The 23,096-nt window shown below is 41.8% G+C and overlaps 2 protein-coding genes across 5 annotated transcripts in view; both read left to right on the forward strand.

The window, feature by feature from the left end:
* The first annotated feature begins 3,286 nt into the window (after positions 1 to 3,286).
* Positions 3,287 to 12,855, forward strand: GGCT (gamma-glutamylcyclotransferase). The gene is made up of 4 exons (XM_019958814.2): positions 3,287 to 3,668; positions 9,947 to 10,092; positions 10,978 to 11,113; positions 12,204 to 12,855. The coding sequence occupies exons 1-4, from the start codon at positions 3,528 to 3,530 to the stop codon at positions 12,345 to 12,347; spliced, it is 567 nt and encodes a 188-aa protein (XP_019814373.1). The 5' UTR covers positions 3,287 to 3,527; the 3' UTR covers positions 12,348 to 12,855.
* Positions 12,856 to 18,863: 6,008 nt separating this feature from the next.
* The window catches only part of NOD1 (nucleotide binding oligomerization domain containing 1), an 89,804-nt gene continuing 85,571 nt past the window's right edge, over positions 18,864 to 23,096 (forward strand). For 2 of the 4 annotated variants that reach the window (XM_019958815.2, XM_070787892.1), the window contains exon 1: positions 18,877 to 19,680. The gene's annotated coding sequence lies outside the window, so the exon portion shown is untranslated. Of the gene's footprint in view, positions 19,681 to 23,096 lie in introns of all 4 variants that reach the window. The other 2 variants (XM_070787894.1, XM_070787893.1) reach the window with 2 other exon arrangements.

The raw sequence follows: 23,096 nt of genomic DNA on the forward strand, positions 1-23,096 counted from the left end.
CCCTTGGCAGTCCAGGGATTAAGATTCTGTTCTTCTATGGCAGGAGGCACAGTTTCCATCCCTGGGTGGAGAACTAAGATCCCTTGTGCTGCACAGCCACAAAATAAATAAGTAAACTGGAGAAAACAAACCCCCCTTGCTACCTACTGCCTCTTGTTGGCCAACAGGGGTCAGTACATGGCAACCTACATGGGAAAGCTAAATAAAATGCTTCACTGGGGCAAGAAAAGATTTTCAGTGTCTGAGGAAACATCCATGTTTAACTTCAGAAAATTTTCACAAACTGGTGTTGCAAAAAATCAGTCACGATAAAATTAAGCACTTAGAAGTATAGAAAGAGAAAAGAAGTCAAAATACTTTAAAAAATAATTAAATAATAAATATATTTCAAATGTTTAAAAGCAGTTTAAAATGCAGAAGGATGTTTTAAATGGTAGTACTCTGCAGCAGAGCCTTGGGAATTTATGGTGCAGTAGAGCGCACTATCTTGCCAAGAAAAGCAACTTTCTTACTGAAATGACCAAGTACGTATGTCAGGTTCTGCTGCCTTAATGTTTGGGGTGGGGGCAGGAGAGAGTATGAACCTTCCTATTTGCAGATTATATAACAATAAAGTTTATTATTGAATGCTCACTATGTCAAGTGCTTTACTTACATCACCTTTTTTTTTTACTTTTTAACATGAAAATATTCAAATATATAGAAAATAATAAAATAAGCATCCATATACACAGTTTAACGTTTAACAGTTTCCACATTTTAATTTTTCTGAATTATTTTAAATACAGATAGCAAACATTTTACTCCTAAACACACCAATATATCATCTAAAAAGAGAAGTTTTTCTAAATAAACACAATGCCACTGTACGCATGCATGCTCAGTCGTGGTGACTCTTTTCGACCCTACTGACTATAGCCTGCAAGGCTCCTCTGTTCGTGGGATTTTTCCAGGCAAAAATCCTGGAGTGGATTGCCATTTCCTCCTCCTGGGGGATCTTTCCCACACAGGGATTGAACCTGTGTCTCCTGCGTTTCCTGCACTGGCAGGCAGATTCTTTACCACTGAGCCACCTGGGAAGCCCATAGTACTGTTAAAAAACAAAACAAACAACAAAACTGTCTAGTATCATCTAATTCTTTAGTCTCTATTCAAATTCTCCAATTGTCACAAAATATCTTTTATACCAGAACCAAGGACAAGCCATTGTATTATGTTTCTTAGGCTTCTTTTTATCTAAAACAGCCCTCCCTCAGTATTGCCTCTCTTCTTTTTTCTTTTTTTAAAGGCACTGAGTTAATTTAAGAGACTGAGCCATTTGTTCTATAGGATGTCTCGCCACTTGTTTTGGATTTTTTCTGATTGTTTGCTTCTATCCTTGTAGTTCCTGCTTGATTACTCTGAAGTTAAAGATTTTTGGAAACAGTGCTTCACAAATGATGCTGATGCTTCATATTGTATCACATCGGGAGATGCATAATGTAAGATTGGTCTAATTTTAGTAATGATAAAATTGACCTAGGTTAAGGTGGGAAGGAACCGGATTTCTCCACTGTCTTTACGGATTTCCCCTGATGACTGACACACAATCCCTGGCTCTATGTGAATATCCTGTTCCCTATCGCACTTTTACCTGTTGGTCTCATGATCCTGGTATGAATTAATCGTTTCATTAGGGACTGCAAAATGGTGAATTTCTAATTCTATCCTTCATTTTACATTATTTAGCTGGCATACTTTTGTAAAGGGAACTGTTTCCTCACCAACTGGGGCCATTTGGTTACCCTGAAATACATCTGCAACTAGAAAAGCAGGCTAAATGTTTATTTTCTTAGATTACCAGTTTTCAGAGTAAAGTTGGTGTAAAAGTCACTACCAGTAGTATGGCAGACAAAGTTTTTTTAAGTTTTTTTTCTTTTCTTTTTTAGATTTGTTTACTCTCGTGGGGAAATTAATTTTATGTTTGACATTTTAAATCAACTGCAGTTATTTGTGATGCTTAAATCATTCTAACTTTGACCAGTGGGCATTCCTTCAAGTTGGCTTCTGTGTCCTTTTCAGAGAACTTCATTTTTTAATACCTCCTGATTTTCTGTCGCAAGATGTTCTGAGTGCTCCTCTTAACCCGGCATCAGCCAATTCTCCAAGGAACCCTGGTACCTTTTAGTGGAAAAGTGGTATTTAAAAATCAAAACCTGGGTGCCAAGGATAGTCATTACTTTAAGACTCTGAGTTTATTATTAATTTTCATTTCAAAGTTTACAATATAGAGTTTGTATGTCATTGTTACTATACCTCTTTACATGGGAGCTTTTACCCTGATAACATTAACAAAATTACTTTTAATATTTATATGAACCCTATGAGATATTGGATCATATCTTACGTTTATAACTTGTTATCATAATTTGTTACAATGTCTATTTTAAAAGGAGACACCAGAGACAAGAGGTGTCCGAGGTTCAGTTCAGTCATTCAGTCGTGTCCGACTCTTTGTGACCCCATGGACTGCAGCATGCAGTCCTGTCCATCACCAACTCCCCGAGCTTGCTCAAACTCATGTCCATCATTACATGTCCAGTAAACAGCACATTCAAGTAAACAGCAAGTAAACGTTACACGTGCGAGATTACACGTCCAGTAAACAGCAGCGTCGGGCGTTGAGGCCCTCATGTACCTTCCATCAGGGAAGGAAGACCCTGACTCTCAGAGGAGCTATCCCAGGAGGCCAAGGATCCTTAGAAAAGGTAATCAGGTAGATAATCAGGGATGCTGTTCAAACTCGTGTGTCAGATTCTTTGCGACCCCATGGACTGCAGCACACCAGGCTTCCCTGTCCTTCACTATCTCCCGGGGTTTGCTCTAGTGCGAGGTCTTATCCACTAAGCCCCCTGATCAGGGCTAGGGTGCAGGAACCAGCGAGTGGTGTGAACAGACCCCCTCCTCATTCCTCCAAACCCAAAGGGCGGGACCGGGCGAGCTGCCGGCAGGGGGACCGTTTGGTACATGGTCCGAGACGCTGTTTCACTTTAAATGGATCCCAAAGCTCCCTAAAGAGTACACACTGTCAGAGAACCACGCACGTTTTACCCAAATTGGAGAAAATCCGGCTGGGACCTGTGAGCTGCTAGAGCTCAGCAGAGGACCCGCCCCCGCATAGAGCCCCGCCCACCCGCCATTCAGAGTGAGTGTTGAGCAGGGGGCGGGACAAATTAGGAGCAGGTCCAATGAGGAATCAGCCCCCGGTCAACTCAGGACCGAATATTACAAAGTCCGAGCTGCTAGCCTAGAGGAGGCGGTGAGTTGGCCAATCAGAGCGAGTAACTCACAGCGTTGGGTACTGGCAGCCAGTCAGAAGAGTGCTCGCAGGTGACTCGCCGGGCCCCAGCTTCCCGCCTTTCCCCTAACCTCTAAATCGGGGGCCCGGTGGTTCCTGGGTTAAGTTCTTCCGCCACGGAGCTGTATTTCTCGTCCTCTCTTTACGCTTGTACTACGGATCCCAGGCCTGTGCAGGCGTCTGGTGGGACATGGCGAACTTCGGCTGCGAGGACCTCCGGAGTCAGGATGGGGAGAGTTTTCTCTACTTTGCCTATGGCAGCAACCTGCTGACGGAGCGGATCCACCTCCGAAACCCCTCCGCCGTGTTCTACAGCGTAGCCCGCTTGCAGGTCAGTGCTCTCCGCCTGGCCCCCGAGATGTCCTCTGCCCTCTCTGCAGACAAAGGGGGCAGGATTTTGAGAACTCACTTTCTCAGGGCCGCTTGTCGTCAGCATTGGTCTGGGAATGCAGCTCTCTCTGCTCAAAGTACATCAGGGTTCCCTGCACGACCCTTCCCCCACGGGTCCCTCTCGCCCTCTCTCAGCCCTCTGCTTGATCCTGGCTGTGATGTGCTACTCTGGCTCCTGTGCCTCCCAGGCTGCCCTGAGCTCGCCCTCCTGACGTTCCCACCAGCTGCTCATTCTGCCCAGCTCCCGATGCCTCTCCCTTGGCCACTGACTTAGGGACATCATCACAGAATCCACTCGGTTGGTCCCTCTGAGAAGTCTTCTCTGACCCAAGCCAAGGAATCAGTTGCTTTCTGTTCTACCTTTGCTCCAGGACTTGTCACCTAGTTTTGTAAAAATCCGTTTACCAACCTTTTGCTCTCGACCTGAGGGGTCCTGCAAGCTGGGGCTATGTCTCATCCATAGTAAGGGCTGTGCTCACTTAAGTCTAATGGCTGGATGAACCTTCACTTGCCTTGGTAAGAATCATAGCTCTTAGTACATTTATTCATTTAGTTCATATTCTTCCAGCACTTACCTGGAGATACAAAGATGACTGAGTAAAGCTAGCTGCTTTCAGGACCTCCCGATCTGTAGGAGAGACAGGCAAACAAATTACCTACAGAGCCTTTTGACACTGTTGGACCAGACAGACATGGTCTCTGCTATCATTGGTCGGGTTCTTAGTTGCAAGCAACAGAAGTAGCTGATTTAAGCAGAAAAAGAATGTGTTGAAAGGCTGTTGAACAGCTCACAGAATGACCAGGAAGGTAGGACCACAGAACTGACAAAACAGGCAGGCATAGAAGGGAAGCTATAAAATAGCCAGTATCGCAGATGGAAACAGCCCGGGAGGCCACTGTTGACTCACCCTTGAGCTTGGTAAACACGGACATTGTATCATGCATCACCCATTCTGGACCCTGCCTCTACTGTCACTGTATCTGGAAGCTCCTGAAACCCAAATACAGTTCCCACCCCCAGAGTGGAGTTTCTGCTCCCCTGTGTCACTGACTTCTAATTCAAAACCCTAGGTGGGTGTCCTAGGCTAAATCTTGGCCATATGCCCATGCCCTGACTCCAAGCAAAGCTAGGAGAACCAGTCTCTGGCATTTGAAACTTCAAAAACAGGAGTTGGGCTCTGAGCACTATCTACCCATCAAACTCATACGATAGGGAATTCCCCAAACATGGTAAAAAAACTTAGATGTTGATAGTTGGGATGCAGCAAAGAACTATCTAACAAATGATTATTCAGTCACAGGTATGGTCAGTCTTAAAAGGAGATGAATCATACCTTGCTCTCAGTTTTGCTCTGAACCTAAAACTGCTCTGAAAAGAGTGGGAAAAAAAATTGTTTTAAGGAAGCATTGAAGGTGCTATGGGAGTATGTGACTTAGGGATCTGACCTAACTAGGATGTTCAGTAAAGCCATACCTGAAAATGTAACTTAAGCTGAAATCTGAATGACTGGTGAGGGGAGAAGCAAATGGAACAGCAGGGACAAAAGATTTCAGGAGAGAAAACAGCTGGGTCTTCTAGCTAGTGTGGCTAGAATTTAATGTGTAAGGAGGATATGGCATGAAGCGTAGAGAGGCAGGGAAGGGCCACATATTACAGGACCCCAGAGGCCAATGAAGACTTGGATCTTTATCTTGAGAGCAACAGTGAGAAGACCTCTGCCAAATTTAAGCAAACGAAATATCAGGTTTACATCTTTGACAGCTTATTCTGGTTGCTGTGGAAAGTACTTTGGAGGGGTAGGGGCAACCTACCAACAGGGCTTTTGGAAGTGGATGTGGGAGCGCAGTTAGAAAGCTTTTGTAGCGGTCACTTACTGAAGCTAATGGTACCTTGGAGTGGTAGCCAGGACAGGTAGATGGTTTTTGGGGCTGTTGAGGAGAGAACACTGTTAGGCTTTGGTGATTGATTGTGAACTGAAGAGTAGATAATGGTTTTTGATGCAACAGAGTGGATGATAGTGATATTTGTTAAAGAGAAAAAAAAAAGAGGATCAGTTTGGGAGGGAACATCAAGCTCAGTTTGGGCATACAGTTGGCCCTTAAACAATGCCAGGGTTAGTGGTTGCCACCCTTTGCTGAGCTGAAAATCAGAGAACTGCCATCTCTGCCTCAAAAACAGAGGAATGGATAAATGACTCACCCAAGGGCAGGAAGTTGAAGAGGTTTGGATAGAATCAGGATTTAGACCCTAGTTCCTTTGACACATATTCTCTATTTCAGTCTCTAATCGAACACGAACTTTCCCCCATACTTCGTTACTTTGATGATCTGAAAATTGAAAAAAATTCACAGATAAGTAGACCTGTGCAGTTCAAACCCATGTTGTTCAAGGGTCAGCTGTACTGAGTTTGAGATGCTTGTTGTATACCCAAGTGAGCAGAAAAATATTAGTGAACATTAATGAAGTACTTGGGCTTCCCTGGTAGCTCAGCTGGTAAAGAATCTGCCTGCAATGCAGGGGACTGCAATGCAGTTCGATTCCTGGGTGAGGAAGATCCCCTTGAGACAGATTAGGCTATCCAATCCAGTATTCTCAGGCTTCCCTGGTGGCTCAGTCACTAAAGAATCTGTCTGAGTGCAGGAGACCTGGGTTCGATCCCTGGGTTGGGAAGATCCCCTGGAGAAGGACATGGCAAGCCACTCTAGTATTCTTGCCTGTGAAATCCTAGACAGAGAAGCCTGGTGGGCTGCAATCCATGGGGTTGCAAAGAGTCAGACACGACTGAGCGACTAAGCACAACACAGCACATGAAGTACTTACTACGTTCTAAGCACTTTCAAAGTCAAGAGAGAGACCTGAGCTGGATAAAAGACAGTTGGAATATTGGATGGTATTTGAAGCCATTGGAGGGTATGATTTTGTCTTGAGCAAACTGCTGAGAAAAGGGCCTAAACTGAGACTTTTAGAAACTCCAGCATTTAAAAACCAGATAGTGGAGGAGGAGTTGGTAAAGGGAATTGAGATCAAGAAAGAGCTGAAAGGAAAGGAGGCAGATCAAGACAGTGTGGATAACTATGTCAGAAACATCTGAGAAGTGGAGCAAGATGAGGAATGAAAATTGTCTGTGGGATTTAAAAGTATATCAGTTCAGTTCAGTTCAGTCACTCAGTCGTGTCCGACTCTTTTCGACTCCATGGACTGCAGCACACCAGGCCTCCCTGTCCATCACCAACTTCCGGAGCTTACTCAAACTCATGTCCATTGAGTGGGTGATACCATCCAACAATCTCATCCTCTGTTGTCCCCTTCTCCTCCCACCTTCAATCTTTCCCAGCGTCAGGTCTTTTCAAATGAGTCAGTTCTTTGCATCAGGTGGCCAAAGTATTGAGGTTCAGCTTCAACATCAGTCCTTCCGATGAATATTCAGGACTGATTTCCATTAGGATGGACTGGTTGGATCTCCTTGCTGTCCAAGGACTCGCAAGAGTCTTCCCCAACACCACATTTCAAAAGCATCAATTCTTTGGTGCTCAGCTTTCTTTCTAGTCCAACTCTCACATCCATAGATGACTACTGGAAAAACCATAGCCTTGACTAGACAGACCTTTGTTGGCAAAGTGATGGCTCTGCCTTTTAATATGCTGTCAGAGTTGACTCATTGGAAAAGACCCTGATGTGCTAGGAGGGATTGGGGGCAGGAGGAGAAGGGGACGACAGAGGATGAGATGGCTGGATGGCATCACCGACTCGATGGACATGAGTTTGAGTGAACTCTGAGAGTTGGTGATGGACAGGGAGGCCTGGCGTGCTGCGATTCATGGGGTCACAAAGAGTTGGACACGACTGAGTGAATGAACTGAACTGAACTAGGTTGGTCATAACTTTTTTTCCAAGATGTAAGCGTCTTTTAATTTCATGGCTGCAGTCACCATCTGCAGTAATTTTGGAGTCCCCCAAAAATAAAGTCAGCCACCGTTCCCACTGTTTCCCCATCCATTTGCCATGAAGTGATGGGACCAGATGCCATGATCTTCGTTTTCTGAATGTTAAGCTTTAAGCCAACTTTTTCACTGTCTTCGTTTAGTTTCATCAAGGCTCTTTAGTTCTTCTTCGCTTTCTGCTATAAGGGTGGTGTCATCTGTATATCTGAGGTTATTGATATTTCTCCCGGCAATCTTGATTCCAGCTTGTGCTTCATCCAGCCTAGTGTTTCTCATGATGTACTCTGCATATAAGTTAAATAAGCAAAAAAAAAAAAAAAAAGTTAAATAACCAGGGTGACAGTATACAGCCTTGATGTACACCTTTCCTGATTTGGAACCAGTCTGTTGTTCTTTATCTAGTTCTAACAGTTGCTTCCTGACTTGCATACAGATTTCTCAAGAGGCAGGTCAGGTGGTCTGATATTCCCATCTCTTTAAGAATTTTCCACAGTTTGTGGTAATTCACACAAAGACTTTGGCATAATCAATAAAGCAGAAATAGATGTTTTTCTGGAACTCTCTTGCTTTTTTGATAATCCAGTGGATGTTGGCAATTTGATCTCTGGTTCCTCTGCCTTTTCTAAAACCAGCTTGAACATCTGGAAGTTCATGGCTCATGTGCTGTTGAAGCCAGGCTTGGAGAATTTTGAGCATTACTTTACTAGCGTGTGAGATGAGTACAATTGTGTGGTAGTTTGAACATTCTTTGGCATTGCCTTTCTTTGGGATTGGAATGAAAACTGACCGTTTCTAGATCTGTGGCCACTGCTGAGTTTCCCAAATTTGCTGGCATATTGAGTGCAGCACTTTCACAGCATCGTCTTTCAGGATTTGGAATAGCTCAACTGGAGTTCTGTCACCTGCACTAGCTTTGTTCGTAGTGATGCTTCCTAAGGCCCACTTGATTTCTCATTCCAGGATATCTGGCTCTAGGTGAGTGATCACACCATTGTAATTATCTGGGTCATGAAGATCTTTTTTGTATAGACAGGTCCTAGTGTGGTTGTATCTTTTATCAGATCTCCTGATGTCTTGCCAAGGATACCTGGTGTTAGAACATCTAATATACCAATCAAAGGTACTGGTCACTCAAACCAACCTTTTTAATGAAATTCTAAAGGTTTTTAAGAAAATAAAGGTAACAGATAAAGTATAAACTTTAGATTTATTATCTAATCCAACTTTTTTTTTTATCATTAGGAAACTAAACTCTGAAAAAATGGAAAGAAATCTTCCTAGACTAAACAGCTGAGTAAAGATTATTAATCTCCCTCATTCTGTCCTTTGATTGCTCATCTCTGTGAGGGAAGAAACTAACAGCTTGAAACCTTGACTCCATTACTTTAGTTGTGAGACCTTAGGCAAGTTGCTTAATCTTTTTGAGCCACCATTCTTCTTTCTGTTAAATGTGTATAAAAAGTTGTTGACAGGATTTTGAAAAGTCCGTATGAAGCCCATAGCAGTGTACAGAACCCAGTAGTTGTTAGCTGCTCTTATGATTATTATAGATATGTTAATATAATTCATGAATATTAAAATTTATAAGTATACAAATCACCCTCAAATGACAGCTCCCTTAGGGCAAAAAAATAAGCTAATAGGATACTCTTAACATACATGAAAGTAGAAATAATGTTATAACCCTTATGCAGCCATCACCCAGCTTCAACAATTTGTACAGTATGATTATTGTTGTTTAGTTACTGAGTTGTGTCTGATTCTTTTGCAACCACCAGACTCCTCTGTCCATGGGATTTCCCAGGCAAGAATACTGGAGTGGGTTGCCATTTCCTTCTCCAGGGAATCTTCCTGAGACCCAGGGATCAAACCCTCATCTCCTGCGTTGCAGGCAGATTCTTTACCACTGAGCCACCAGGGAAGCCCACACTATGATTGCCTCTAAGTTAAAATTTATGTGTAAGTAAGTGGATTGGGAAGCAGTTTTCAAAAATAAAGATAGCTGTGTTAAGGCATCAGGATTATGGGATTTATTGTCCCCCTTAACCTCTTATTTATGGTAAGATACATGTACATATTCAGTATACAGTTTATTTTTAAGAAAAATATAGTCCTTGAAATCTGGGTCCTTGGTTGTTTATCTTTGTGTTTTTTATAGAAGGAACTCAAAACTTATGTTTTAATTACATGGTGTCGAAGGTAAATCTGCTTTTATTTTGAAAACGGAAATTTTGGTTCATGTGGATATTGATCATATCACTTTGGTTTCCTTTGTAGGATTTTAAACTTGACTTTGGCAATCCCCAAGGCAAAACAAGTGAAACTTGGCATGGAGGTATAGCCACCATTTTTGAAAGTCCTGGCGATGAAGTATGGGGAGTAGTATGGAAAATGAACAAAAGCAATTTAAGTTCTCTGGATAAGTAGGTGGCTTCTAATTATAAGTTAAATCATTACTAATTTAGAAGGTGGATCATATGCAAGAATGTGTGTGTATATATATGGACATATTCTTTACACTTGAGAGTTAACCTAAAAGGTATAATGTTAATTTCCTAAAAAGAAAAGCCTAGAAGGGTTACGCACTCTAAGATTTGGGGAGACTTTTGTAATCTCTTCTATGATTGATGGAAGTACTTATTTTCTATTTGTTTTTTTAATAAAAATATCTTTGTAGTTTCATATTGTGAGAAAGCATGAAGATTTTTGTAATTATTACATACTTTTACTGATTTCAAAAACAACTCAGTTTTTATAACAGTCAGATTTTTAAAAAATTCTTTAAGGTAGCAGTTGAATCAGTAAAAAAGTGATAATAACTTGTAAAAACTTCAAAACATATTAGAAATGCTTTGATGCTTTTTAGAACTCAAGAGTTGTGTGGCAGAGCATTTAATACAAAGATAGTTGACAGAAAAGAGTAGGATTTGAGAAGAGCAAACATCTGACATGCTTACCATTTTACTTCACTTGCAAACAGAAATGAGCTGTCCTGTCTACTTTTGCAAGATGGATATTCTCTTGTCAGAACATATAGTCCAGTTTTCGTAGACAGAGAGCAATGTTTCAGGGTTATAAAGCTTGCAATAACTAAAGATCTGTTAGAAGTATACCCAGTAATAGTAAGTCTCCAGCTTTCTAATTGAAATGCTAAGCTTACTTTTGATGTGGTGGTATTTATAGTATGTTCTACTCTATCCCCAAATACATAGAGAACACATACATCCATAAATAGTTAAAAATTTTAATCCAGTAAACTAACTTGGCTTAGTCAACGTATGATTAAAATGTGGCTGTTCTGATTCCAGGCAAGAAGGGGTTAAAAGTGGAATGTATGTCCCAATAGAAGTTACTGTTTCAACTCAAGAAGGAAAAGAAATAACCTGTCGAAGTTATCAGATGACAAATTATGAGAGTGTTCCCCCATCACCCCAGTATAAAAAGGTATCCTTTTTAACTTACAAAGACTTTTGGTGATTCCTTGTTAATTTTCACAGAGTTAAATGACAGAATATCTTATTTTTAAAAGGCTTTGTGTTTTAAATTCTGTATGAACAATTAATTTCAATCAATATGTTTTTAATACAAAAATGATAGTTATTTACTGAATAAACGTTCCAATTTATTTGCAATGATAGAACTATGTCCCTAAAACTTTGTTTATTAAAAAAAAACTCAGAAACGTACTTGAGTCAAAATCCTAGGCATATTTTTCTTTAAAAACATGTATGGTGTATTTTTTATAGTTATTCTATACCTATGCTTTTTAATCATTTTTTTCTTCTCCACAAAATAGTATTTCATAAACCCCAAGATTCATTTTTACAGGGCAAAAATATATTTCCTACTGTTGAAATGTTTTCCATTTCTAGATGGAGGGATAAGTCATGCCCCTTTCAAAATCAGGGACACCCTTCCAGCATGCATGCACAGGAAAAGAATTAAGGATAGAGAGGCTGACATCCCTCTTCAGAAACCCAAACTTAGGTACTTATTGGCAGGTCCAATCAGGACATGATACTTGGAGAAGGTGACCCAGTTCCTGGGCCTAATCTGGAATTTTCTAGAATGGAGCCTAGAGGAATTAGCTGGTGTGGATCTGGGGAGTACCATTGAATACACTTGCTGTTTATTCCCCCATGTGTAATTCAGAGGTAGAGTAGACTCCAGGATACAACTAAAAACTGCTCCCTATAAACTTTAAATTTCTTTGAAGAATGGTGTTTGTTTCTTAAAAAATTTTGTTCGTTTCATGCAAATTCTATACAATGTTTTATATTAAAAATATTTTAAACCATAGTATTGAGTACAGTTGCTATCACATAGGGATGGATTGTGTGGCTATGAAAACTCCCTGTACATTCATGCTTATCATGGGAGGAATGACTCTTCATTTTGTTCTACAATTGTTTATTCTCGAGTTATCTGAAAGCTAATATTTCATACTTTGATACTACAAATAAACTGTGGTATACTAAACTGAATTATGTTCCTAACTAAAAGAGGGTTTTGTTGTTGTTTAACCATCTTCTAGGTCATTTGCATGGGCGCAAAAGAGAATGGTTTGCCCCTGGAGTACCAAAAGAAGTTAAATTCAATAGAACCAAATGACTACAAAGGAAAGGTCTCAGAAGAAATCGAAGACATTATCAAAAAGGGGGAAGCAAAGACTCATTAGAACTTAATGGAGTATATCTACATATATTTTCTCTATATGCTAATACCTTTTTAACATTTAGAACAGGGATCTGGGATGTATCTCTGTAATATATTTCAACAGTGTTCTGGAGGGTTATTTCACTTGGGTGCTTCCTTGTTTTCAGACTGTAAAAAGACTGAGATAGGAGTTAGACAGTTGAAAGGGGGGATGTGAGAGGTGTTGGAATGCATGACAGTTAGGTGTGAGTACTCTGTGAACCCTTAAAGTTATTTTCTTGAGTTTATCTGAAGTGTATTTTTGCTCTGTGACTGAAGATAAATTTGCAACTTAATGATGGTGCTGGTAAATCACTCTGCTCTGGGATTTTTTAAAATCAGCTTAATAAGAGCAAGCAAACTGAAGAGACAATTGATTGTAAAATTTTAAAATTATTTTAAAACTATTTAAAAAATTTTAAATTGTTTTAAAATTTAAAAGATGGCATAATGTTCTTAGAGGAATAAATGTATTTGTGGTTTAACCTGTATTCTCTGCAAAAATACTACATTTCATTTATGAGAAAGACTCACATTATCACATATACTGGGTCTGGTCTTGGCCATATCCAGTCTATACTAAAGGATTATTGCACAGACTCTGGAACCAGTATATTAGGGATCGGCTGTCAGTTCCACCACTTTCTACCTGGGAAACTTTGGGTTATTTGACTCAACTTCCTCAGCTTCCTCACCTGCAGACTGAGGACAGCCAAATATCTATGTCTTAGGATCATTTTGAGGGGTATATGTATAAGCTTGGGACACAGCCTGGCATATAATAAGTATTAGTAATCATTATTCTTATTGAAGGTTGAAGTTTGTACTGACCCATCTTTAAAACAGGATTTTAAAGTAGAAGAGTCAAGATCATGAGGAAAAGTATTTCTTGGAAGCTAAAATTTGATTTCTTGGCTTATTAAGAAATGGTCACCTTCTTAAATTTATCTACTGAATAAATGGAAGAAAGTCATGAATAAAACAACACTGGTTATCACACAATCTCTCATGTCTCTGTGGAATCCAGTGAGCTGGACTTTCAAAATAGGTTATTAGAATGAAAGAGAAGAAACCCCAGGAGCATAAAGTAAAGATTTGGTTTTTACTCTTGGGAAGAAGGCCCAAAGAACTTTTCAGCTACAACTGCAATTCTGTAGTGAGGCTTCACTATCTCCCAGAGTGGAGTACAAATTTGAAGATTTTCCTTATTTTCTTTCAAGCCCAGAAATGCTTTTCAAAGACTATGTTGGCGATAGTGTCACCAGGAGCTGGTTGTAATTTGAGAGGGCCAAAATCACTGATGAAAATTCCTTACATATGACATTTGCCAGTACTACCTTGAAAACAACTAGAAAGATAAAATGAGCTGAAAGGCTAGACAGTAATGGAAAGTATAATATATGTAATGTTATTAACAACTATAAAAGGTGAAAAGTAAAGTGAAGTAAGGTTTTTACACTTCATTTGAACAGGTAAAATGACACCAGTAGACTAAAAAATTATGTATGTATAATATGTATTATATAGAAGTATGTTACCTATGGGACTTCCCTGGTGGCTCAGATGCTAAAGCGTCTGCCTACAATGCAGGAGACCCGGGTTCGATCCCTGGGCTGGGAAGATCTCCTGGAGAAGGAAATGGCAACCTACTCCAGTATTCTTGCCTGGAAAATCCCATGGACGGTGGAACCTGGTAGGCTACAGTCCATTGGTCACAAAGAGTCGGACACAACTGAGCGACTTCACTTTCACTTTCATGTTACCTACTTAAAAAGTATACAAAGAGCTACACTTGAAAACACCACAGGTAAATAAAAACAGAATTCTAAAAAATGTTCAGGTAACCCACAGGAAGAGAGGAAAAAGAAAACAGGAAATGAAAGAACAGAAAACAAATAATAATGGCACATTTATACCCTAACATATCAATAAGTATATTCAATGAAATGATCTCAAGACACCAAGTAACAATTGGTGGAGTGGATTAAAAGCAAATAATATTCTTCTATACGTTTACAACAACTTGTTCATCCATCCATCCATTGATGGACATTCGGACTGTTTTCACCTTTTCACTATTGTGAATAGCGCTGCTATGAACGTGTGTATGCATATATATTTTTAAGTACCTAGGAATAGAATTGATGGGGTCATATGGTAATTCTAGGTTTAAGTTTTTGAGGCATGACCAACCTGTTTCTCACATTGGCTGAAAAATTTTACATTCTTACCAATGATGTATATAATTTTTAAAGGAAATACTTAAGTGAAAATTTAACCAAACGTTCTAAGACTTATATACTGAAAACTACAAAACACTGATGAAAGATATCAAAGATCTAAATAAAGGGAGAGGTATACTATGTTCATAGTTTGGAAGGCTCAACATAATAAAGATCTCAGTTCTCTCCAACATAGGTTTACCACAATTTCTATCAAAATCCCTTCAAGATTTTTTTTCTAAAATTTATATGGAAAGGCAAAGGAATCAGAATAGGTAAAGCAACTTCAAAAAAGCAGAATAAAATGGGAGGACTCAATTGGCCCAGTTTCAAGATTGTGTGGTACTGGCAGAGGGATAAACATACAGATCAATGAAACAGAATGGAGAATCCAGAAATACACACATACCAGGTGCACAAGTAATTTAACGGAGGAAAGATAGCCCTTCAACAATTAAGCCCTTCAACAAAGAAAGATAGCCCTTCTCCTCTGGAGAAGGAAATGGCAACCCACTCCAGTATTCCTGCCTGGAGAATTCCATGGACAGAGGAGGCTCCATGGGGTCGCAAGAGTCAGACACAACTTAGTGACTAATCCACCACCACCATCAACAATGATGCTGGAGCAAAAATAATAGGCAAAAATAATAATTACAATAAAGTTAACTGACGTCTCATTCAAAAATTAACTCAAATGCCTGACATAAAACTATAAATTTTGGGGGGAAATTTTCTTTGACATCTAGGAATTTGCAAACAGAGTTCTTTGAATACCAAAAGCATGATCCATACAAGGAAAAATGGATAAAACTAGTGTACATCGAAATTTAAAATGTTTGCTCTGTGAAAGATCCTATCAAAAGAATGAAAATACAAGCTTGAAGTGAGAGAAAATATTGACAAACCACATATCTAACAAAGGGTTAGTATCTACAATATATAAAGAACTTTTGAAATTCAACAATAAAAAAGCAAATTGTTCAACTAATAAATGAGACATGAAGAGACATTTCACGCAAGTGGAGACATAGATGGCAAATATGCACATGAAAAGATGTAGATCATCACTAGCAAATTAAAACCATAATGATAGACCACTAAACTCTACACACATATAGAATGGCTAAGAGAAAACATGACAGTGCCCAATGCTATGAGGATGTGATACACCTAGATGACTTACACACTGCTGGTGGGACTGCAAAACGGTCCAGCCACTGTGGAAGACAGTGTGCAGTTTCTTAGTAAACTAAACATGCAACTATCATATGACCCAACAGTTGCACGCCTGGGCATTTATCCCAGGGAAATGGGAACTTACGTTCACATATAAACCTGTAGATTAATGTCTATAGCGATTTTATTCATAACAGCTAAAAATTGGAAATAATCCAAATGTCTTTCTACATGTGAATGATTAAGCTGTGGTATCTTTGTGGTAATACCATGAAATACTACTCAGTAATAAAGAGAACCACTGATACATGCGATGCCCTAGGTGAAGCTCCAGAGACTTAGGCTGAGTGAACAAAACCAGTCCCCAAACAAAATCTCAATACATACTGTGTGCTTCCATTTGTGTAACATTCTTGAAATGACATAGTACAGAAATGGGGAACAGGTTAGATGTTGTCAGGGGTTAAAGAGGAGGTGGTGTGGTGTAATGGCAACGTGGGGGGTCATTGCAGTGGTGGAAATGTTCTGTATTTTGACTGTATCATTCAGGGTCTGCAAGATGACCATGAAGGGAAATTGGGTTAAAGGTGTAAGGGTCTCTGCATTATCTCTTACAGCTGCATGTGGATTTACAGTTCAGTTCAGTTGCTCAGTCGTGTCTGACTCTGCAACCCTGTGGACTGCAGCACGCCAGGCCTCCCTGTCAATTTTACATTCTTACCAACAATGTATATAATTTTTTAAAGGAAATACTTAAGTGCAAATTTAACCAAATGTGTTAAGACTTGTACTGAAAACAACAAAACACTGATGAAAGATATCAAAGATCTAAATAAATAAATGGAGAGGTATACTATGTTCATAGTTTGGAAGGCTCAACATAAAGATCCAATTCCCGGAGCTTGCTCAAACTCATGTCTATTGACTCAGTGGTGCCATCCAATCATCTCATCCTCTGTCGTCCCCTTTTCTTGCCTTCGATCTTTCCCATCAGCATCAGAGTTTTTTCCAGTGAGTCAGTTCTTCGCATCAGGTGGTCAAAGTATTGGAGCTTCAGCATCAGTCTGAATATTCCAATGAATATTCAGGACTGATTTCCTTTATGATTGACTGGTTTGATCTCCTTGCAGTCCAAGGGACTCTCAAGAGTCTTCTCCAACACCACAGTTCAAAAGCATCAATTCTTCAGCACTCAGCTTTCTTTATGGTCCAACCCTCACATCCATATATGACTACTGGAAAAACCATAGCTTTGACTAGGACTTCCCTCGTGGCTTAGATGGCAAAGTGTCTGCCTACCATGTGGGAGACCCGGACTCAATCCCTGGGTCAGGAAGATCTCCTGGAGAAGTAAATGGCAACCCACTCCAGTATTCTTGCCTGGAAAATCCCACGGACGGAGGAACCTGGCAGGCTGCAGTCCATGGGGTTGCAAAGAGTCGGACAGGACTGAGTCACTTCACTTTCACTTGACTAGATGGACCTTTGTTGGCAAAGTAACATCTCTGATTTTTAATATGCTGTCTAGATTGGTCAGAGAGAAGGCAATGGCACCCCACTCCAGTACTCTTGCCTGGAAAATCCCATGGACGGAGGAGCCTGGTAGGCTGCAGTCCATGGGGTCTCGAAGAGTCGGACACGACTGAGCGACTTCACTTTCACTTTTCACTTTCATGCATTGGAGAAGGAAATGGCAACCCACTCCAGTGTTCTTGCCTGGAGAATCCCAGGGACAGGGGAGCCTGGTGGGCTGCCGTCTATGGGGTCGAAGAGAGTCGGACATGACTGATGCGACTTAGCAGCAGCAGCAGATTGGTCATAGCTTTTCTTCCAAGGAGCAAGTGCCTTTTAATTTCATGGCTGCAGTCACCATCTGCAGTGATTTTGGAGCCCCCTAAAATAAAGTCTCTCACTGTTTCCTCATCTATTTGCCATGAAGAGATGGGACCAGATGCCATGATCTTAGTTTTCTGAATGTTGAGTTTTAAGCCAACTTTTTCACTCTAGCAAATTTACAACTATCCTCAAATAAAAAGTTTAATTAAAAGTAAAAATAACTATATATGAATTTTTGAAGCAGTGGAATCAGCAGAGAACAGGAGACTATTAAACCTGCCCAATAAAATTAGAAATAAGACCAAAATACTCTTAGAAAATAAATATATTATTGTTGAAATTAAGAACTTAAGTGGATGGTGTATTGGTTGCCTGTTGCTGTTGTAATGAGTTACCACAAATTTCGTAGCCTAGAGCAACACAATTTTTATTATGGTTCTGGAGTTCAATAGTCTAAAATGTGTCTCACTAGGCTGAAATCAAAGTGTCAGCAGAACTGTATTCCTTCTGGAGCCCTGCTAGAGAACCCATTTCCTTGTTTTCTGCAGCTTCTAGAAGCCACAGAAGCTCAATTTCTTGGCTCATAGCTCCATTCCTCCTCTTCAAAACCAGCAACACCCGGCCCAATCCTTCCCAAGTTGCTATCTCTTTTAGCGCTCCTTCTTCTGCCTACCTCTTCCATTTATAAGGACCCTTGTGACTGCATCCAGCCCATACCAATAGACCATGCTTAATCTTTCCATCTCAAGGTCAGCTGATTTGCACCCTTAATTCCATCTGCTACTTTAATTCTCCTTTGCCATATTCACAGGTTCCAGGTGTAGGACTTGAACATTATAGGGGGCCTGGAGGGACTATTTCACCTAGCGAAGACCAGTAACACAGCAGATTCAAATAACCACAAAAATAATTGATTAATGGAAAGAATTGAAGAAGTCAACTGAAAGTGCAGACAGAGAAGCAGGATATAGAAAATGTGAGTATTTAAAAGATACGGAAGATAAAATCCAGAATCCTAGAAGAAAGGACAAATTTTGCAATTTTTCTACCAGAAGTTCATGTAAGGATAAACATACATGAAGAATTGGTATCTTTAGTGTCTCTATATTAGGTTTGACAAGTTTGCACGTCTCCCACCAGTGTTACCTTTGCAAAGTTTCACTTTTGAGTTATGAACAAACTTTTCAGAAGGCAGCCTTTTTTGGGAATCTAAATATTCATGAGCATATGGGGTCACATGATTGAATGTATTTTATTCAGTGTGAAACTTATTTATAGCATCGTTATGCCTTATGTAGACCTTCTCCATTTAAAACGTTAAAAAGACAGCTTACTAGGAAATGTATTAGCTAGCATGTTACAAACTCCCTGACAGGTCATCACAGCGTTAACAGTAAACAATGTACACCGCCAAGAAGAGATTTAAGGGCAGGAAGAAAACCTTAGATTTTTAAGAAGTCCATATCGAAGTATATGCTCTGTCGTAAAAGGTTTGATTGTTTTGAGCTGCTTTTCATCCGGGAGCATGTGTCACGTGTTAACAGGAGTTTCACGGGGGAGCACGTGTTCTAACAGGCGTTTCCACCGTGGTGTTTTGAAGCAGCTGCCTCTGGTTGCGGACGCTGGGCTAGCACTTCTAACGGGACGGGCCTGAGCTCGCAGCAGCCGGGACGGAGCTGGCGCCACCAGTAGGCGTGGGTCACCTCTGGCGAGCTCTCAGGCCTACCCGCGCGGTGGCCTGGCCACTCTGCTGGGGCAGGGACTGCCCCTTCAGGCTGCCCAGGGCCACTTTCTGCGCGCAGCCTCTCCCGGCCGCCCGCGTTCGCCTCGCTCGCCCGGGCCGCGCCTCGGCCTTTTAGCGCAGGCCGCGGTGGTTCGGGGCGCGGCAGTCGCTACGGTCGTGACAGTTCGCGTTCCCGGCCCGCGCGGCGGCTGTACCTGCCCTGCAGCGGGTGAAGTTGCGGGCGCCGCGCTACGGGGTCGGCACTCCCAGACCTCCGAGTTCCCGCCCGCGCGCTCCCGGCGCACCGGATTCCGGCTCTGGCTCCCCAGTACCGCGAGGTCTCCATACCTGGCGACCAAGTAAGTCCCAGCGGCAGGGGTGGGTCGCGCGGAGCACACGTTTTCTGGGGGTCCTGGGCGCCGCGGCGGAGGAGGCGCAGAGAGGCGGCGTCCTGCGAGCCGGCAGAATTCAAAGCTGCGCTGGAAGAGCTCCGGGTGGAGCAAGGAGGAGAAACCCGGTGTTTGTGGAACCACGAAAGTTCAGGGGGGTGAACTTCAGCGTTAGGGGAATCGTTTATCCCACGGTGGTCCAGACAGAGCGTCTCAGTCCTGCCTGCACCGTAGAATCACCTGGGGTGCTTGTAAAATTCAGATGCCCAGGCTGGATCCATCAGAACCCTTTGGGGGAATGGAGGGGGCGGGGGTCTGTATCGTTTATACTTCTCAGCTGATTCCACTGTGTGGGCAGGGTTGAGCACCAGCGACCAAAGAGTGGTTGCCAAGAGAGGATGGAAAGGCGGGCAGGGGCTTTGATAAGAGTCCAGCCTGCAGACAGATCCGACTGTACCCAGTGTCCCGCGTGGCCCTGGGAAAGGGGCAGTGGCCCTCTCTCTGGTTTCCCGAGACGTAGAGAAGGGAAATGAGACAAGACTTGGCAGCGTCGCCGGAATACTGCCTCAGCTATGCACACAGTCTTTTGGCATATTGTGAAACACAGAAGCTTTGCCAGATCATGATGCCTCGTTGGTTCTGCTTTCTGGGAAATGCCTCTATTACTATCATTTAAAGTTAAATGAAGGGAAGCCAGTAAACCTGTTGACAACTTCTGGGATTTCTGCTTTAAGGGTGAAGTTAGGTGTGCTTCGGAGAAGGCAATGGCACCCCACTCCGATACTCTTGCCTGGAGAATCCCATGGACAGAAGAGCCTGGTAGGCTGCAGTCCACGGGGTTGCTGAGAGTCGGACACGTCTGAGCGACTTCATTTTCACTTTTCACTTTCATAAATCCGAGAAGGAACTGGCAACCCACTCCAGTGTTCTTGCCTGGAGAATCCCAGGGACGGGGGAGCCTGGTGGGCTGCCATCTATGGGGGTCGCACAGAGTTGGCCACGACTGAAGTGGCTTAGCAGCAGGAGCAGCAGGTGTGCTTGCCGCAGGGTCGGGTTTGTACCTGCTGAAAGCCCCCTATCTGAGATTTCCAAGGAACTTGAATATTAGAAGTGCACAGAATTTACCCTCTTCTCACCCAAGGGTTGATCGCTAATCTCAGCAACCAGGGCCACTGGACAAGACACAGATTTCTACTGCATGTGTGGTGCAGATAAGAAAGGTGGATTTGAAACAAACAACAACCTAGGAGAAGAGAGGGCTTCTAGAGGGTCCAAGAAGAATGGATTGTGGTTTTGCATAATGAAGAAATTTAAGTTCAAGCTTTGGAGCCCATCAAACCTGGGCCCAAATTCAGAGTCTGTCACTTCTGTGATACTTGGATGATCTCCCTGAACCCCTGTTTTCTTTCTTGTGAAATGGGAAAAATAGTAGCTCTGTCCTGAAGGAGACAATGTGTATCAAATGCCTGGCAGGCCCGGTTGCTTCTCCATCAGTAGCAGTTATTAGCCACCGCAGTAGTGATTTGTGTTCAACAGTTGTTTAGTACAGCCACAGTGAAGAGAGTGTCCAGCAGTTGTCTCCCTTGAAACTCCATTCCCTTTTTCTTTTCCTGCCTTGCTCAGGAAAGGGGTTTGTACTCCTTCTCAGTCACTGTGTAGTTTAAGGCCTGCAATTTCAGGCCACCAGCCTGTTGCTCAGTAGGGCTTATTAATGGCTCTGGAATACAGTTTTACTCCATGTGATAGGAATGACAAAATAAAGTGGTCCTTAAGTTTGAGACTTCCTCTATTCTACTGTAATCTATATATATATATATATATATAAAATACATATGCATATATGTATACACATATATTGGAGAAGGCAATGGCACCCCACTCCAGTGCTTTTGCCTAGAAAATCCTATGGATGGAGGAGCCTGGTAGGCTGCAGTCCGTGGGGTCGCTAAGAGTTGGACATGACTGAGCGACTTCACTTTCACTTTTCACTTTCATGCATTGGAGAAGGAAATGGCAACCCACTCCAGTGTTCTTGCCTGGAGAATCCCAAGGACGGGAAGCCTGGTGGGAAGCACAGAGTCAGACACGACTAAAGCGACGCAGCAGCAGCATACACATATATACATATGAGCTCCCCTGTAGCTGGGCTGTTTACAGGGTTTCAGAATTGACATGGGCACACACACGTGACTTTCGTGCTGTCAGCATCCTTGGGCTGTGCCCCAGTTGTACCTGTTTTGCTACTGACTCTTGCCCTAGGGACAATGAATCCTTCTTAGATGACCAAGAAGTCAGGAACTTGGGGAAGGGAAAACGTACATCCTGCAGTTGTCAGTGGGGGCACCCTGAATCTTTCACCTTAGTTCCACTGTGTGTGTCACTGGTGATTCTCTGACAGTAATAGCAGCACTGTTTGTTTTAGATTAAACAGTAGAAATACTATAAATAGTGATTTAATGGTGATATAAAAATCAAGTGCTTTTACAGCACTATCCCTTATACTTGCCTAATGAGAATCTTAAATTCTTGTCTCCTTTTATAAAAAAAAGTTCAATATTTATTCAGTATCTAAGACTTAAATTTAGGATTTGAAGTTTAAATTACCAGTTCCTTCTATGATTCTTCTTTTTTGGGGGTTTGAGGCAAGAGGAAATTTAAAAAGATAAGATTTAGACTTTTGCTGAATTTTTGTCATGTAGATGCTTTTAGGTATCTTGCAGGTTTCTGCAAGTCCTGTTTTCTTTTATCTTTTGAAAAGGCAGAGTCAGCTGAGTCTTATACAAAGGGCTTCCTTTCATCCATCTATAGAGTCCAAAGTTGGAAGGAAGGAAGGTTGTTTCAAGAAAAACTCTTTGGTGCATCATTACTCAGTGACGTGTTCCCCTCCTGCCCCCCAAACTTGACTCTTGTAGTAAGAGGTGAGTAATCACTGCCATTTCAATTAATGAATGTTTTTTACCCAGTGCTGGAAAGTTTGTCAAAGCAAGACTTTATGGGTTGAATTCTTCTTGTTGTGTTTTATCTAAATCCCACCACAGACCAAACTGTGGGCAGAGATTTTAATGCAAAGTTGGCCAGGACAAGCTTGCCACCCTCCCTCCCGTTAGTCATCCTCCCTGCCTCTGGAGCTGTTGGGTCTGGGATGCTGTTACTCTGTGGCAATCTTTCCTTGGCCCTCTGAAGGGGCACGATGCCCTAACAAGGGATCTGCTTCGATAGAACCAGCAAGGCAATTTTGTGTTACACTTCACTTAGAGTGCTCTCTTGTAATCTGTTGCTTTGTTATTTGTTTTGCTGAGTAGTCATTTTCCTTTGAATTAAACTATAGTTTGGGGTTTCAATTCAATTTCAGTGGCTCTGAGATCAATTGGCCCAGTCAACTCATT

The sequence above is a fragment of the Bos indicus genome, chromosome 4, assembly GCF_029378745.1.
Source record: "Bos indicus isolate NIAB-ARS_2022 breed Sahiwal x Tharparkar chromosome 4, NIAB-ARS_B.indTharparkar_mat_pri_1.0, whole genome shotgun sequence".
Taxonomy (NCBI): domain Eukaryota; kingdom Metazoa; phylum Chordata; class Mammalia; order Artiodactyla; family Bovidae; genus Bos; species Bos indicus.